At 41.4% G+C, this 19,482-nt stretch overlaps 1 protein-coding gene across 18 annotated transcripts in view; it reads right to left on the minus strand.

The window, feature by feature from the left end:
• The window catches only part of MYCBP2 (MYC binding protein 2), a 304,426-nt gene that overhangs the window by 109,914 nt on the left and 175,030 nt on the right, over nt 1–19,482 (minus strand). For all 18 annotated transcript variants that reach the window (XM_089680411.1, XM_089680398.1, XM_089680410.1 and 15 more), the window contains 5 exons: nt 19,223–19,341; nt 14,630–14,717; nt 11,696–11,745; nt 7,153–7,325; nt 4,842–4,986 (listed from right to left, as the gene is read on the minus strand). In XM_089680411.1, the coding sequence (XP_089536537.1) occupies nt 4,842–4,986; nt 7,153–7,325; nt 11,696–11,745; nt 14,630–14,717; nt 19,223–19,341 (575 nt within the window). The remainder of the gene's footprint in view (nt 1–4,841; nt 4,987–7,152; nt 7,326–11,695; nt 11,746–14,629; nt 14,718–19,222; nt 19,342–19,482) is intronic.

Below are 19,482 nucleotides of genomic sequence, written 5' to 3' on the forward strand. Positions count from 1 at the left end.
TATCCATACCCAAGGACCTGCCCAGGAAATGATCTCACAATGTAGCAGAAAATACCCATTGGGACGACAGCCATGCAGACCAATTTGATGCAGTGTGCGGCATATGGTCTGAGCACTGACAGGCTGACTCCCCACCCCTTCAACCTCTGCAGCAATGCTGGCAGTACTCGTACGTCTATTTCCCAAAGATGACCTCTGGATATGACACTGAGTACGTGCACTCCTCTTCTTTGGTCGACCATGGCGAGGCCTGTTCTGAGTGGAACCTGTCCTGTTAAACCGCTGTATGGTCTTGGCCACTGTGATGCAGCTCAGTTTCAGGGTCTTGGCAATCTTCTTATAGCCCAGGCCATCCTTATGTACAGCAACAATTCTTTTTTTCAGATCCTGAGAGTTCTTTGCCATGAGGTTCCATGTTGTACCAGTATGAGAGAGTGAGAGTGATAACACCAAATTTAACACCTGTTCCCCATTCACACCTGATGCCTTGTAACACTAAGGAGTCACATGTCACCAGGGAGGGAAATTGGCTAATTGAGCCCAATTTAGACATTTTTTTTTACTTAGGGGTGTACTCACTTTTGTTGCTAGCGGTTTAGACATTAAAAGCTGTGTGTTGAGTTATTTTGAGGGAACAGCAAATGTACACTGTTATACAAGCTGTACACTCACTACTTTACATTGTAGCAAAGTCTCATTTCTTCAGTGTGGTCACATGAAAAGATGGAATAAAATATTTACAAAAATGTGAGGGGTGAGAGATACTGCATATACATTTTACATACCTCCACATCAGTTCCAATATGAAGGAAAAAATTTGTGAAGATGCTTTAGTTACTGTACCTACAAAACTGTTTCAAGCTTATGTAAGTGTACAAATTGTATATATTAAAAAAAAAAAAAAAAAGAAAAAAACGGAAAACCTGAATTAGACAAAACTAGTGACTGGGTTGAAGAGAATTCTGTTATATCTGGCCATTCACGGATTATAAAGATCAAGCTAAGCAAACTCTCCCCTCACATAGTTCACTTGGATAGTGACACCAAACATGCCATCCTTCTAAGCCTTCATTCAAACCTTTAGAATATATCCAGGGCATTCTCCATCAATCAGTAAGAAAAAAAAAAAAAGTTTTTTTTGTAGGTTTTAATTCCCAAACAAGGTCTTGAAGTTAGATTGATCATGACTTACTATGGTGCTAGTGGCTTTAAAAAATAAATTCAAGACAGTTAGCCTGATCTTTACAGATGCAAAAGATTTAAATTCTTGGAACTAATAACGCAAAATGTCTGAGATCTCTAAGTAAAAACAGCAAAGCAAGCAGATAAGACTAAAAAAAGTTTAATAGCTTAAAGAATAAGTTCACCTTTGGGAACATGTTACATGTTCCAATCGTTTTAGGGTGGAACATATAACAATTCCATTCCTGCAGCCGCTACCTCTGGTGAAGGCAAGCAGGGTATCTTCTCCCCCAGTTCACGGTCACAAAAAAAATAAAAAAATAAAGAAGAAGAAAAGTTGCTATCCAGGGCTCCACCCCACAGCTGCATTATTCAATCACAGAGTTCTGTAAATGAGAAACTACAAGTACCGACAGCCTTTGCGACTGTTGGCTTGTAGAGCTCAATGATCTACCATGGTGCTGTTCACCAATCTGGTAGTTCATCGTCTCTTCCTGCCAATGTCTGTCTGCTCATACCTGGTACGGGCAGACAGATACACACCGAGTCTGCGGGAGACCTGCATGGCACTCAATCTACTGATGGTGGGTGCAATGCTTTACAGGCTCCAAGTTAAAAAAAAAAAAAAAAAAAAAAAAAATACATGAACCATTTTACCTGAAAAAAAAGATGTGCATTTTTTTTTTTTTTTTTGAAAAGGCAAACTTATTTTAAAATGTCATTAAACGCAGACTATGAAAAATCCTATTACATGTTGTGTAAGTGTGCATGCTCACAAATCCACTAAAGCATTCGTTTTGTGTAGAGTGGAGTATACCTGGTTGATCCTGCCTTCAGGTTCTCTGCCATCTTCTCCGTGTTCCCATTGTAGGCTGAGATTGTGTAGACCAGCTGGTGTCCTATACTGAGCATGCTCAGTTCTAAGCACTTCATTTCCTTTTTTTTATTTTACTATAGTCACATGTGGACGTATACTCAGTGGTAAATTACACTATTGCTAAACACTAAGGGGACAGGATATAGTATGCCGATTGAGTACATTCACTAAGAAACTCACAAAAAAAGCTTAGTTTTAATAAATGTCAATATTCAATATATCAACTAACTATGAATACCTGTAAAGTGTTAAAAAAAAAAAAAAAAGCCTTGGGCGCAGATGCCACCTGGGCAAAGTGTCAATCATCTTTGAAGACTCCTACATGCAAAAAAATATACATTTGATATTTAATAAAGATGTATAGGGAGCTGTAAAACCATTTGACAGTTATAATTTAATCTGAATTGCTCTTCTGAAACTTTTCTAGTCATGTGACTGGCACAGCACCAATCAGGGCTGTGCAGACAGACTCATACTGTAGTAATAGAAGCCCCTCCCAAGGATCTTTCCCTGCAGATGCCAAAGAAAGGGGAAAGGTCATGTGACCACACAACAGTGCTGCATGAATAGGGTACTTGGAGGATTTAAAAAAACCACACAGTGCCATGATGCATAGGATTTATGTGCATTAACTGCTTCCCCACCGCCCTATAGCAAAAATACTGCTACAGGGTGGCAGGGCTGCGCAAAATCATATAATATAATATATATACAGTCATGGCCGAAATTGTTGGCACCCTTGATATTTTTCCTGAAAATCAAGTATTTCACACAAAAAAGGTATTGCATTAACACATGTTTTGCTATACACATGTTTATTCCCTTTGTATGTATTGGAACAAATATAAAACAGAGGCAGAAAAGCAAATATGACATAATGTCACACAAAACCCCAAAAATGGGCTGGACAAAAGTATTGGCACCCTTAACTTAATATTTGGTTGCACACCCTTTGGAAAACATAACTGAAATCAGTCGCTTCCTATAACCATCAATAAGCTTCTGACACCTCTCACCCGGAATTTTGGACCACTCTTCCTTTGCAAACAGCTCCAGGTCTCTCTTATTGGAAGGACACCTTTTCCCAACAGCAATTTTAAGATCTCTCCACAGGTGTTCAATGGGATTTAGATCTGGGCTCATTGCTGGCCACTTCAGAACTCTCCAGCGCTTCTTTGCCATCCATTTCTGAGTGCTTTTTGACGTATGTTTGGGGTCATTGTCCTGCTGGAAGACCCAGGATCTTGGACGCAAACCCAGCTTTCTGACACTGGGCCCTACAGTGCGACCCAAAATCCTTTGGTAATCCTCAGATTTCATGATGCCTTGCACACAGTCAAGGCACCCAGTGCCAGAGGCAGCAAAACAACCCCAAAACATCATTGAACCTCCACCATATTTTACCGTAGGTACTGTGTTTTGTTCTTTGTAGGCCTCATTCCGTTTTCGGTAAACAGTAGAATGATGTGCTTTACCGAAAAGCTCTATCTTGGTCTCATCTGTCCACAAGACGTTTTCCCAGAAGGCTTTTGGCTTACTCAAGTACATTTTGGCAAACTGTAGTCTTGCTTTTTTATGTCTCTGTGTCAGCAGTGGGGTCCTCCTGGGTCTCCTGCCATAGCGTTTCATTTCATTTAAATGTCGACGGATAGTTCGCGCTGACACTGATGCTCCCTGAGCCTGCAGGACAGCTTGAATGTCTTTGGAACATGTTTGGGGCTGCTTATCCACCATCCGGACTATTCTGCGTTGCAATCTTTCATCAATTTTCCTCATCCGTCCACGACCAGGGAGATTAGCTACAGTGCCATGGGTTGCAAACTTCTTGATAATGTTGCGCACTGTGGACAAAGGCAAATCTAGTTCTCTGGAGATGGACTTGTAACCTTGAGATTGTTGATATTTTGCCACAATTTTGGTTCTCAGGTCCTCAGACAGTTCTCGTCTCCTCTTTCTGTTGTCCATGCTTAGTGTGGCACAGACAGACACACAATGCAAAGGTTAAGTGAACGTCTCTCCTTTTTATCTGCTTTCAGGTGTGATTTCTATATTGCCCACACCTGTTACTTGCCCCAGGTGAGTTTACAGGAGCATCACATGCTTGTAACATTCTTATTTATCCGCAGTTGTGAAAGGGTGCCAATACTTTTGTCCAGCCCATTTTTGGAGGTTTGTGTGACATTATGTCGAATTTGCTTTCTTTCCTCCCTTTTTTTGTTTTGTCCCAATACACACAAAGGGAATAAACATGTGTATAGCAAAACATGTGTTAATGCAATACGTTTCGTGAGAAATACATGATTTCCTGGAGAAATATCAAGGGTGCCAACAATTTCGGCCATGACTGTATATATATATATATATATATATATATATATATATATATATATATATATATATATATATATGCGCACCGACTTTGGCGGCTTCAGTTGTTGATCACCGGGTGGGGATTCCCCACCAGCACCCAGCGATCGCCGAGTATCAGTGATGGCGGAGAGGCCGGTATGTAAACAATACAGATCTCCCACCTGTCAGCTCCAGCACGCTGCTTTGTATGGCTCTGCATAGTAGAGCCATACAAAGCAGTGTGCTTACATAGTAAAGCACTACACAGAGTTAACCCTTTGATAGCCCTGGATGTTAACCCCTTCCTGCCCAGTGTCATTAGTACTGTGTCAGTGCCATTTATTAGCACTGGTCCCTGTATTAGTGTCACTGGGGATGTCAGTGATAGTCAGTGTTAATTAACACATTTCTGTTTAGTGCAGCTTTAACATACCTTCATGTTAGGCACATGAACAACTTCACCATACTGATCCTTTGTCTGTACAGTTATGGTAGTGGGCCAGCCACATCTAATATCATCCTTATTAAGGATTAGGGAAGTCTTCTGTGGATCAGCATAGGAATCCGGTTGAAGCCACCTAAAGATACAAGTCTTGTTAAAATTATATATTTAAGAAAAAAAAAAAAAAAAAAAAAAAAAAAAGGTATTTACTCTAAAATCTAATAAAATAAATCTTAATGACAAAAATACATAATAGCTGATATTTTTGGTAACAAAGACGAGTAGTAAAGCCCAAAGTCATAGTTTGCCTGCCTGTTTTTAGACCCCTTTTCAATATTACATTGTGACTCAATACTTAAGGTGAAATTGCCTTTCTGCATACATCAGTATCTATAGGGCCAATTCACACTACTGTGCTAGTGCGATTTGGTACTAGCAGGGATCGTGCTAGACTATTTTGCACCCTTGGGATGGCTAGCTACTTGCACCCCCACCTCCAAAAATAAACTTTCTAAATTTTTCATAAGTCCATTAGAAAAACCAGCAACATCTGCGGCAGCCATCATTAAAGTATGCCAGTTTTGAATGTGGAAGACCAATTTAATAACCAAGTGGTGTTAAAACACTCACAAGACAGACATAATTGCTTATCAAGAATAGTCACCATCAATCCTTCCTGTCCTATGGATCAGCCAATGTGGGTCTGGAGCCATGGATGGAGGAGAAGACAAAGATGCCAGGATGGTGCCAGACAACCAGAAGTGCCAGGACCTGCTTGGCATGCACACCAGGACGGGAAGGTCCTGTGCCTTGGAGGACAGGCTATTTGATCAGAGCTCTCTGCTCCCTTTAGAGGCCTCAAAAGCACACTGCTGTATCCAACTACATATGGACACAGCAGCAGCTAGATGGACTACAGATACCAGTGTGACTTTTTTGCAACAACGCAAAGTAGGAAACCGAACGCAAACATAAAACCAGAGGTAAATACACGCTATGTGATACAATTCTCAGCAAGCAGGAGAGTAGGGAAACCAGTGGCTGTGCCCTAGGCGGCAGAGCACCCTAGGTGACTGCCTAGCTAGACAATCCTAGAAGAGGAGAGGGCTATGACACTCAAAACCACAATGCAATTGAATAAAAATTTATGGAAAGGAAACACTGCAAGTAAGCATTTAAAATATTCCATTTTCTCATACTCTTACTTGTTTTTTTACATTAGTGACAGAATAATGTATTTAATCTCTTTAAAGCCCCCCCCCCCCCCTTCCAAAAAAAACCAAAAAAAAAAAAACCACACACCTTGTCCCCATGTTGATGAAGAAACATACATTCCACATTAATAGTTAGGCTACCAAAATTACTGCATGCTGTAAATTGCCTCCCGCTTTGTTCCTATTTCTTCTTGATGGAAGCTGCTATTTTACTGAAGCCCAGAGCCCCTGAGTAGTATTATATCTTTAGGCCGGTGTCGTATCAGCCTCTACAAATTTGGCACAGTGTCTAAATATAGAGAGAAACTGAGCATATGCAAAGCAGGGTGAGAGTATTACTGGATTTTAAACAGTATAGGAACTTATTTTTAACGTTTTACATAACTATACACCTGCAAACAGGCCAGCCTGATGTGATCTACTAGGACTTAATTTTCTGACTAAAGTTCCACTTTAAAGTTATTTTAAATGATGGAATTTTAAAGTTCAGGTGCACTTTAGGAGGGGAAGGGTATTTAACATTTACCTATTTTACACATTTTTTTCTCATGGGTAGCTGGTTCACCTTGCCATAGCAACAGATCACTTACAAAATTAACCTAAATGCATGATTGTTCTTCATGGGCAATAGATCACTATTACAAAGGCATGTGGGTTCAAAGGGAGAAATAATTGGATCAGCAATGCTCCAATACAGTTGTTGGAAATCAAAAGAAAATGCTGTTGATATCAGAAGGGCTTTTTATATAATGAGATTAGCGAGACGTTGTGAATTGTACTATAGAGTGCCCTAATAGAGAAGCCCAGGAATAGAACAGTGTATTGGGAATGAGTGCTGGACAGCTGCTTGCAGCCAGTAGCTTCAAGGCAAAACCCTGCTAAACCTGTTTAAAGCAAATAAAATCCAAAGAACCAATCCAAGATCGATCGCTGTCCCAGTGTACTTTTAAGCATTCTAGTCCCAAGTACAACATTAAAAGACAAAAAAGTCCTACTGTTCTTTGCCAAAAATATACCATAGCGAGCTATAGGCACAGAGTTCTTTCAATGATTTTTGTCCAATGTTTAAATGATTAAGTCAAACTAACCTTGCCAAACGTCCACCGCTAGACCCTGGCACACAAGTGATAAAATCCTCCAGAAAAGACTGCTCATTGCTTTGAATCTGCAAGGGAAGGTTTCCTTCTAGGGCTTCCAGAATGGTCGGAGAATGAGACAGAGCAAGGCCTTTTCCTAAAATCCCAGAATGGGTTTTGCACACCTATAAGATAAACAACATGCAAAATGCATCTTAGCAAGTCCAACAAATGCATCTTAGCAAGACCAACTTGCTTTAAAGAGGTATTGTTACACAAGTCATTCTTTTGGGTGTACTGTATGCAGAGAGAATTAAATAAATTTGTTAAACATCTGTTACGCAAGCTTTTTATTAGGTGTAGTACATTACTTATTCCTACCCCAATGGGTGAAGGGCCATTTTTTTTTCCTTTGTACAGTACTCCTTTGGTAAAAATAGCCACCTTTTTGTTAACAGCACATGCTCCAGCAGAAGAAAGTTATCCCACCAAATATGTTGCAAAATAATTCTCTGGGTTATCAGTTAACAAAACAGACTTTGCAAAACCAATGTTGAGAAAAATAGGAATTTTGTTTTTGCAAGAGCACTAATACAACTACAATCACTTCAAGCACAATTACCTGTAGGTTCCTTATCTTTGTGTATGGTACAAGTCACAGGATGACTTTTCAAAGACAATGGGTTCTATGCAGACTACCGTCAGGTAACTGGACACTAGCAAAAAAACTGGCTAGGGCTACCCTAGTGTGCGGTCATATAACCTTGCTCACTCTGAGAAGCCAATTTTTAAGAAAACAAGGAGTGATCACGACAGAGGATGGATCCTGTGACCTGTACTGTACTACAAGATAAAAGAATTAACAGGTAAATCAAAATTACTATTATCTTAACCATACAGTACAAGACAGAACATGCATTCATAGACCATGAGACTTCCCCAAACTGGGGGGGGGCTACAACATTACAACATAGAAAAACAGAACTGCCAGCAGACACACAAGAAAACAAAAAAAAAAGGTTAAAGAACCCACACCCCCCAAAAAAAAAAAAATTGACAGTCAAAGCTTGCATCACCCAAGGCTTTAACATCCATCTAGTAAAACCTGAAGAACATGTAAACTGAGGACCGGGTGACAGCCTTGCAAATTTGGAAAGATGGCAGATGCTGAAAAGCCTAAAGCTGCACACAGACAATTTTTCTTGTTTGTTCATTGGCTCCTTTTGCCTGCGAGCACAGATTTTCCAGCAGGACCGTTTGTTCTGCAGAAGCCAGTCTAAGGACTGGCTGCATCAGACAGTTGTACACACTAACTGAAAGTTGGCCCATGTGCATCGGGCTTAAGATACACCAACAGCCCTGGTGGAATAAGCACTGATAAGGAAAGAAGGAATTCTGTTCCTAAGGGCATAGGCCCTGGAGAAAAGCTGCCTCTTCTACTTGGCAATGGTGAAGCAGGATGCAGTCTATGAGGGCCTACAGGGAGAAAAGAGCTCATAGCAGCCAGGTAGACCCTGATAGCTTCAACCATATCCAGGCAGTTTAGGACAATTTACAAGGTCATGCTCTTGGGCAGGAGAAAGGAAAGGATGAACCATGTACTCATTGGGGTAAAAAAAAAAAAAAAAAAAAAAAAAAAAAAAAAAAAAAAAAAAAGGACCACCATAGAAAGAAAAGATCGTTTGGTCTTAGAACCACTTTGAGTTGGCAGCTGTTTCTTATTTGGCACATAAACAAACATACCTAACAGATATAAAGTGCACCAGGAAGGCAACCTCACAATTCGGTCTTCCAAAGGCATTTTCCCCACTTGTATCAACTGCAGAGAGTACCAGGTTTAAATCCCAAAGGTGATACAGGAGGTTAAATGGGGGATTTATATGAAGAAAATACTTGAGGAATTGTAAGGCAAGGGGTTTCTGGAAGAGAATGGAGAAGGCAGAAACCTGTCCCTCAGGGTCAGGTGCTGGTTAGGACCAGACTGAAGAAAGGTCACAATACGAATGAGCGTGTTCTCTAGGAGTCAGCTTTCTGTCCTTGCACCAGGCAAAGTGAGCAATTCTAAATCTTATGGGAGTTGCAATTTATTGGTGAGAATTACCAAAAATTAGAAATACCCCTAAGCTTCAGGACTTGGGTTTAACATCCATGCTCTTAAAGCCAGCAACTGAGAAGCAGGATAGAGAATAGGGGGCCTTGGGCCAGTAAGTCTGGGCTTTTTGGGAGAGACGAAAGGCTCGTTCACTACAAGTCTGTTTTTGTAACACATACTTTGTCAATTTAGTGTGATGAGAATCACTGGAACCCTTTCCTCCCATCTTCCTCAGGATTTTGATTAAAGGAAAGGTATAAACTAGTTTGAATGGAATGCAAAGAGTCACCAGAGAAGCTACTGCAAAGTCTAGAGGATCCCTGGTGCTAACTACAAGTTTGTTCAGAATATTGTTTAACTTAGAGGCCAAGATGTCCACATCTGCTTAGCCCACTCCCACAGGTCTATGTGTTGGAGGATTAGGAAGTCTGCCTGCCAGTTGTCCACTGCACTGATGTAGACAGCCAAGAGAGCTGGAATTTAAAAATTTCCACCTAGAAGAGTGACAGACCAGAAGCTTAACCTCTGGTGTCCCTTGATGCTTTATGTAAGCAATTACTGTGGCACTATCCTACAGTACAATTTCTGGGTGATCTTGCAAAAGGGAGGTCCAGCATTGTGGAAAGAAATCTGATGTTTCTCAGTTACAGAATGCTGACTGGGAGATTGACACCTGTGGGAACCATGTACCTTCAACAGGGAGTTGCAAATTTTTCCCCATCCTATAAAGGTTGGCATCTATTGTCACTACCTTCAAGAGCATGTGAAGAAATCTTTTTCCATTTACAGGGCAGAATTGGAGATCTATAGTGTCGGGGTGATTCTTCGCTGGCAGGATTGGAGCATCAGATGAGCCAGGAATTGGATTTGCTTGTTCTAGGTCATAAATATGTTGGATTGAAGAGCTCTGGAGGGAACCGGGCAAAGGAATTTGCTTTTGCATGAGTGTTCTGGACCTAGTGGTAGCCTCCTTCAAGGCAAACTGAGGCATGCATTTTTAACCTGAGGGTCTGTGTGGAGGGACAAGCAAAGAAAACTGGAGTGCAGACTTTGGAAAGACGATTATCCAGACAAAAGATTAAAAGGAACTGAATCTTCCCTGGACGTTATCAGACAAAGTTGTAGCTGAGGAGTCATCAGTAGAAAGTTGGAACATTGGACAAAAAAAAAATTTATTCAAGTTATGCTTCCTGAAAAAATTTGTTGCGTTTGAAGAGGTCTATCAATCACCAAAACAATTTCAGAATGGCTGTATTATGTAGGGAACTTGAGAAATACTAAACCTTTAAATGACTATAAAGTATTTAATTGCATAATGTTTCTGGCACCCTGCACAAGTTCAAAAAGGGTTAAAAGTGCATTGTCAATTTTTGTTTGTATTCCAGTTTCCTGATACCGCTTTTCCATTGTGCCAATTTCCTAGTGAAACCTTTCACCATGTTTGCCACTGACTGCATCTAGATTTTCACGGATAAAAACGCAGTATAAATACAGAAAATTAATCTTTAGATGCAAGTTGCACTTCATGGCCTTGAAGCAATTTGGTGCCAAGAAAATTCTCAATGAGATCCTTGAATTTTCTCTGACCCACTCCCTCCTCACAAACAGATCTTCAAACTGCTTGTCATTTGAAGATCTGAAAAAAAAAAATGCCTCTTAATTGTGGCATCAGTTATTCTTGGAAACATTTATCTCAAGCAAAAAACCTTCACCTTCCTTGCTTGTTGCTTTCACAACATTTTTCACTTTTAGGGTGAGCCCAGTCTGCATATATCACATCCTTTACATGAGGATGTACAGCGAAGCACTGGAGATGCTGAAGCGGATGCCACCATCTGCAGCAGAAATTTTCAGAAGAATATTTAAAGTTGGTCTGGACAACCTTCACAAGCCAATCTACAAGTCCTTCTGGGTCTGTAAGATTAGGAGAAAGCCACCATTGCTGATCACCACCTAAAAATGCCAGGTGTCTGGCTGTCTCTGGCTTCAATACACCACACACATGCTCTGGATCAGCAACAAAAATATGTTGGTGTACCAGAATGATAGCCAGGGACTTAACATTATCAAAAGGAGAGGTTAACAAAAGCAGTCTGTATAATTCCTCATTACAGGTCGCCTTTAAAAAGTCATTGGCCAACCCTGCTTTAGACTATATATTTATTATCTCTGTAACCATTTAAATGGCAAGTCCATCTCAACCGAATCTTTCCATTTTGTGTGGGTAATAAAACGCCTCTTGCAGGCTCCAGATGCAAGATCTTTTGCATATATTGCCAGTGACCTTATGATTAGAGGATTGTAAATGTGTTTAGATTTTAAATGCATTTAAAACTATGGAGAATTCAACTGAAAAGGAGAAAACCCCTCACTGGCTAATGTCTCATCAACCCACAGCGCTGAAACAAGTAGCAAAGAAACAATTTCTAGCAGATCACTAATGCAGTATGGGTTGCTGTTTACCTGCAAAGCAGCCTCTTCAACAATCTCCAAATCTTCTTCCAATTCACTACCTGAAAAAGAGAATGAAAGTTGTTCCTCTATTGAGTTATAAATTATACATCTTAAGCAGACCATATAACTCACAGGCTGACTGCATACATTTCTGTACAAATTTCTTTAGAACTCCTGAACAATGCAATAGGAGGGTCTAACAATATCTTTTTTGTTTGCTATCAGATATGCCATTGCATCACGTTAGAGGATGCAACAATGATTGTATAGTCAGCTCTACTCTTTCAAAATGTACTGCAAGCTACAGTAAAAAGCCATGGCAATAACAAAAAGTACTGATTACTCACAATAAGATCAGTAAACACGAATCCAATCTAAAACGCAGTGCCGCTCCAAACACCGAGCAATCCTCTCCGGTGATCCACTATGTAGCAGGTGCTGGCATCTAAAAGGTGCTCATCCAAACTTGGAATGGAGTCTGAGATGGAAGAACACCGCACACAATCTGTGTGCAGGTTCAAGTGAAGGGCAGCTTTAGTCTAGGCTCCTCCCAGGACACATCTTTGGAAGTATTTCGTCCCTTCCACGGGGCTTGCAGCACCCACGTATACACACAGCCATTTTTAACGCAGGAACGTGTGCGTTTGGATTGTGCACTTGCTTCCACAGGGGTCGGTCACAGTGGCAGGATTGTGGAGCAAGAGCAGGATCTTTAATCGCTTCCACACTGCCATATAGCAGAAATACTGCTACAGGGTGGCACGGGTGCGCAAAATCACGTAAAACATGATTATGCATTTCACAGTAGGGGGCACGCACTGCCTACCCATGTCACCATTCGAGGCCTCGTCTGTCAATCACTGAGTCCTGGATGACACCTGCCGATCTCCGAGTATTACCGACGGGGGAGAGATGTGTGTATAAACAATACAGATCTCTCAGACTGCAACAAAGATTGCTTCTATGTTGCGATCTGCAACATAACTGTTTAAGAGTTACATTGTATGGAGATCCACCAGGCAGTGTCAGCAGCTGAGGGATTCCGAATGGTTATCTACTTGGAATTGCTTTGCGATCTGCACCAGAGCTGTTTGACAAGAATTTTACACGCGAGTGTACTATTTTTTTTAATTGTTCAATAAAACGACATGTATTGCTGATGGAGACCCCATGCTGCTGTTCTTTTGTTTTTTCAAAATGGAAAATACAGGGTATTATTTTTGCAATCGCATGCAAATTTAAGGTTTGATATATGGATTTACTCAGTGCAACCTCATCTTTCATATTTAAAAAAAAAAAAAAATGGATAATTTATTGCTTTTTGTGCTCTAAAATTAACGTGTGTATTTTTTACAGAAATTTTGCATGTCCTAGACCAGTGGTGGGCAACCTTTTTTTTCAACTGAGCCAAATCTCGCCAAAACCACGATTGAAATTTATTTTGAGAGCCACATTTTTAAAACTGAAAATACATAGGATGGTACACTGTTTTTAATTTCAAGAAGTTTTTATAGTAATTCATCCCCCAGATAGTAATTCATCCCCCAGATAGTAATTCATCCCCCCAGATAGTAATTCATCCCCCCAGATAGTAATTCATCCCCCCTAATAGTAATTCATCCCCCCTAATAGTAATTCATCCCCCCTAATAGTAATTCATCCCCCATATTAATTCATCCCTCATATAGTAGTAGTAAGTAAGTAGCAAGTAGTAAGCGAAGTCCCCCCTGTGTCAATTCACTTACCTTTGCTCCGCGTGTTCTTCTCGCCGTGTTCCCGCACCGTTCCGGTCTTCAGGGCGGACTGTGAGAGGAGCCTAGCTCCTCTCACGTTCGTCACGCTGCCCCGCCTACACACATCCCGACAGCCAATCACTGGCTATCAGGATGTGAGTGGCAGCGAGACTGGCCAATCGTTGCATTTGAGCGCGCTGCCCTGGCTGTTTTTTTTTTGGAGCACGCTCCACGGGCCGGATTAAAAAGGTCCGCCGGGCCGTAGTTTGCCCATTGCTGGGCTAGCTGCAGAGTCCTGACTTTTGGGGCGGCTGCCCGAGAGGAGGGAGGGGAGCGGGCGCCCGGCACACAGAAGAGCCGCATTAAAGTGTGTAAAGAGCCGCATGTGGCTCGCGAGCCGCGGCTTGCCGACCACTGTCCTAGACCTTTGTGATAATATTGTGTGACATAAAAATTTGGAACTACCACTATTTTATTCTCTAGGGTCTCGGATTTCAGAAAATATATGTTTGAGTTTTGTGTAATCTGCAGACCTTAAATGTTTTGTTTTTTTAAATGTGTGAAAAAACAGCTCTGGCAGCAAAAAGGATAAAGAAGAAGCCCGACACTCCCCTTTCCTGACAAGCACCCAATAGGTGTTCATTGCACTGCAAGGTCTCTACCCTCTCTGCTAGTCCCCAGGTGCGGTGCTGGAGACAGGCAGGGAGGGCAGGAGATAAGCAGCGCAATGTTAAAAATATTAAACGTTTAAGTCGCCATAAGCCCCTTTTAAATTTAAAAGCCCAGACATTACTTAAAGCAGATTTAAATACGGTTTTGGTTAAAAAAAAAAAAAAATAAAAAATCCATCAAGACAAGCAGATTGGGGCACGGATTCAGTCCCTGGACAAGTAGAATTTTTTCAAAAATTTCCACGCTCCTCTATAGTACTGACTAGTTAGCAAGCTGGACACAGAAAATAATGGACTTGTCTGGCTGTACAACATGGCAGAGATGTGTAAATACCGAATAAAAAAAACCAAACTATAAAATACATATTAAAAGAATTCATTACACGTAAGAGTACACTTATTTTATGTGCATTTTGCATTGACCTCCTGGAGTGCCACAATAGGTTATTTTGATTACCAAATAAGGAATGCTCACTAATCGGACCAATCTTTCAAACAAATTATGTATTTGATAGAAAAAGCCACAAATATTGAATTACCAATGGGAAGAGCCAAATCTTTCTTCATTAAAGCAGCAGCACATATGCCTCCTAGGTTGGCAAGTTCTTTCTCCAGCTGGATAATGCCCTAAAAACAGATTTAAAAAGAATAAAGTTATTTAAAAACAAATAAAAGTATAATGTAGATGCAGGACGCCAGATGGTCTGATGAATATTCATATTATTCCATAGTATATGCAACTGGGAAATAAACAGGGCAGTCAAAGGCTAAAACAGAGTATACATGGAGTTTTTTTTTTCTGTTCAATAAAAAATTAAACACTTACAGATCCTTGCATCCGCACAAGTGATGTGGGTGCAAGGATGTCTCCCCGCTACGCTATTGTATTCTGACAATATATTAAATACCTAAATATTCTATTTATAATAAAATATCTCTAACTAGTAGCGCTAGTATGCAAAAAAACTCTTATTGTAAAGATTTCGTATTGATTGATTCTATTTATGTGTATTGTATGTATTTAAAGTTGGTTTTAAACTTTGTATAGAGTTTACCACCAGTGTTAACCACTTGCCCTCGTAAGGATTTATCCCACTTCCTGACCAGGCCTTTTTTTTTGCTATTCGGCGCTGCTTTATTCCAACTGGTAATTGCGCGGTCATGCAATGCTGTACCCAAACAAAATTTACACCCTTTTTTTCCCCCCACACAAAGCTTTCTTTCGGTGGTGTTTAATCACCTGTGCACTTTTTATTTTTTACGCTATAAAGAAGAAAAAAAAACACCTAAATTTTGAAAAAAAAACACAATATTTTTTACTTTCGGCTATAAAAAAATAAACAGTAAACTCAAAGTTAGTCATAGATTTAGGCCAAAATGTATTCGGCTACATTTTTGGTAAAAATAATCCCAAGTGTATATTGATTGCTTTGTGTGAAAGTTATAGCATCTACAAACTATGGTATAGATAATGGAATTTACGCAGCTTTTACTTTGACTGCCCATCACATTTCTTTAGGTGCTAAAATACCAGGACAGTACAAACACCCTCAAATGACTCCTTTTCGGAACGTAGGACACCCTAATCTATCTGCTGAGAGGCATATTGAGTTCATGGAAGATTTATATTTTTTCCACAAGTTTTTGGAAAATTAACTTTTTTTCTTTTGTACACAAAGTTGTCACTTAAATTATATATTTCTCGAACAAGCCATGAGTATATGTGGAATTACACCCCAAAATACATTCTGCTACTTCTACCGAGTATGGGGATACCACATGTGAGACTTTTTGGGAGCCTAGCCACATACAGGAGCCTAAAATCCAATGGCCACTTCTGTGAAAAAAAGCTCCAAAAAAAAAAAAAAAAAAAAAAAAAAAAAAAAAAAAAAAGGTAGTATTTAAATTTGCTAGTTCCACCTGAATTCCGGGTTGGGCAGTGAATGGGGGAAGTACGGGTGCTGCCGAACTTGTGGGCTACCAATCGGTATTTGCAAGCACATCCGGAAGGGCACTAGGGGCTCTACGGGCCTGTGTGCGAACTCTTGGTGGCCGCGGGACACTACTTGTGCTCGCCACCGCACCAGCTTGTACTGCATTTATGGGGCTCGCCACTTCACCAAGTGGTACTGCAGTGCTGGTACGTGAAAGACCAGGATGTACTAGGCTGCTAGTGCTCGCTAGTTCACCAAAAGGTAGAGCGGCACTATGAGAGTTATGCGATTACAACATCTCAGACACCTGAGAACGGGATCAGGTACACCTGATCTTAGCAGGGACCTCTTCTCCATCGTCTGAACTGTCAGGGTGCCTCTACTGTATACAGGTTCGTATTCTGAGGCTGATTGTGTCAGTGAGTTTTCCCCTTTGCTCTCATCTGACATGCTCAGAAACCTGTAGGTCTCTTTACTAGAGTACCTTTCGAAAGACATTTTGGCCACTAAAAATTTATAGGTACCTAGTGTGACTCACGGGAAAAAAAAGAGCACCTGGCTGTCAAGAACTGCTTGAACCGCTACAAAAAAAAAATAAATAAAAATTACCGGCAAGCGCTAACAGAGATCAGGCCTGATCAAGTGACAGTGACCTACTGACACTGCACTACATGCTGGGGGACAAAGGGGGGGGGGGTTGGGGGTAAGCATAGGGGCTAAACGCAGGGGCTGGCAGGTGCCAGACCTGATACCACTAACGCTGCATTTTTGGAGACACTATACTAATGTGAACGCTGGTATATAGTGATGATCTGATCAAAGATATTGATCCGCTCAGACACTATACTAGCAATGGAGGATTATTGTATAAGTGAGTGTGTTCCTGGCAATCAAGGGGTTGTCTGTAATCACCGGGCACCGGCAGGTAATCACTAGCCGAGACCCGGTGATTGGCGGCCACGAATGGTGGAGCAGGTAGGGCTCGCGTGAGCCCCCTACCCGCAAAATCATGTGTATATATATATATATATATATATATACACACTTGTAATTTTGCGCACCCGTGCCGCCCTGTAGCAGTATTTCTGCTATAGGGCGGATATGAAGCAGTGAATGTATACAAGACAGAAAGTTTATAAAGTCTAGTTGCTGCTACTTTGATGCTAAATCAAGCAGTTTACATGATAAGCATATAGAGGAAGCCGCACAATTGATATGACGGATCTCCATGGTCATCTGTCAACACACTATTTTATATAAACCTGGCTAGTGTCACATGGCTCTATACCCTGAGGAAGTCACATGTTTAGAGATTAAACTAGTTGGGCGAAGCTGCTGACATTTCCTGATATGTGCAATTTGGAAATTTGGTGAGAAAACTCCAGGTTTCAGGTGGATGAGTGGTGAGGTCTCTTAAAGGAATCGCATATGAAAGTGACTGCAAAGAGCCAGAGGCTGATCCGCAGAAGGATACTCCCCTACCTAAGCGCTGTATGACCATATCTTGCAAGTGAATTAGTGTCTGGCATCACAGACCACAATATACTGCTTAGAATGGACATATTCTTCATATGTTGTACGATTAACACAACTGGTTGTAGGCATGTGAGTACTAATATGTTATTTTTGAGACTAGCATTCTCTGTGCATAACTGATTTACTGGTTTTTAAAAAAGGAACAGCACACCACTTTTTCCTATACATCAGGTTTTTGTTTAACTAGTTGCCGAACGCAGATAGCGGAATGACGGCTAAACTGCGGCCGGCCAGTTCTGAGTGGACGTCATATGACGTCCCCCCAGAACGCGCTCTCCTGCGCGCCCCTGGGGGCGCGCACCCGACGATCTCCGTGATCGCTGTGTCCTACGGAGACAGCTGATCACGTGATGTGGTAAAAGGCCAATCACAGCGGCCTTTTACCACGTGATCAGCGGTGTCCAATGACACGCTGATCAGAGGGAAATGCAAGTGCCGGTTCTCGGCTGCACTTTCCTCACGCTGTCAGATCGTGAGGAAAGTACTGCCGAGAACCGGCAGTTGTCAGAGTGGGGATCGGCACCGATCATCAGGGCACTGATGATCAGTGCCCTGATGATCGGTGCCCAGCAGTGCCACCCGCAAGTTCCGCCCACCTGTGCCCAGCAGATCACCCACCTGTGCCCACCAGTGCACCCACCTGTGCCCACCCACCTGTGCCCACCAGTGCTACCCACCAGTCAGTGCCCAGGGGTTGTGCCAGTCAGTGCCCACCAGTCAGTGCCCACCAGTCAGTGCCCACCAGTCAGTGCCCACCAGTCAGTGCCCACCAGTCAGTGCCCACCAGTGATGCCCACCAGTGATGCCCACCAGTGATGCCCATCAGTGATGCCCATCAGTGATGCCCATCAGTGCCGCCCCATCAGTGCCGCCCCATCAGTGCCGCCCCATCAGTGCCGCCCCATCAGTGCCGCCCCATCAGTGCCGCCCCATCAGTGCCGCCCCATCAGTGCCGCCCCATCAGTGCCGCCCCATCAGTGCTGCCTCATCAGTGCTGCCTCATCAACGTACACCAGTGAAGGAGAAAAAATACCTGTTTGAAAAATTTTATAATAGAAACAAAAACTTTTTTTTTTCAAATTTTTTGCACTTTTTTTTATTTATAGCGCAAAAAGTAAAGCGCCCAGCGGCGATTAAATACCACCAAAAGAAAGCTCTATTTGTGAGAAAAAAATGATCAAAATTTCATATGGGTACAATGTTGCATGACCGCGCAATTGTCAAAGTGCGGCAGCGCTGAAAGCTGAAAATTGGCCTGGTAAATAAGGGGGTATAAGTGCCTGGTAGGCAAGTGGTTAATTGAATGAGTACACCAATTTGACGGTAGCTGCAGTTCCACATAGATTGCACAGCAGACTTTTCTATAGTTATTTTTTTGGTTGGATATCACAATTTTCAATAGTTCTATTACCTTTTTCAGGGGTTTTAGACACATAACAGCACATACGTATTTTGTTACATGAAATATCCTTTACCTAGTAAAATTGCAGTTGGCTAAAATATGGTGCACATTAGTTCTATACAAGTAGCTAATAAATGGTTTTGCTGAACTATTTCTCAAGTTTTTTTTTAGTTCTTGTTTTGGAGTGTTTGAATACCTCAATATTTGTTTATCATATATGGTTTACAATTTATATTCTCAAAATTGAAAATGCCACTAACCTCATCAAGTCCTGGGCTAAATTCATATCCGATAGCGAAACACTTGAACCCATAAAAACTAGCCTTTTCATCTTTAACATAATCTGATGCAGTTTCGAGTGAAAACAAAGCCTCATTGCCTGCAAATAAAAAATAAACATTTGGCATTAGCAGTCTAACTACACCCAAAATAAGAGGACATACATCAGGTTTACCAAAAGGCAAAAATACAAGGGGCATATCTTTCTAAAACTGTCAAAATTTGAGAGGATACTGCCTAC

The sequence above is a fragment of the Staurois parvus genome, unplaced genomic scaffold (assembly GCF_062004578.1).
Source record: "Staurois parvus isolate SC_StPar_1 unplaced genomic scaffold, SC_StPar_1.0 ptg000243l, whole genome shotgun sequence".
Classification (NCBI taxonomy): Eukaryota; Metazoa; Chordata; class Amphibia; order Anura; family Ranidae; genus Staurois; species Staurois parvus.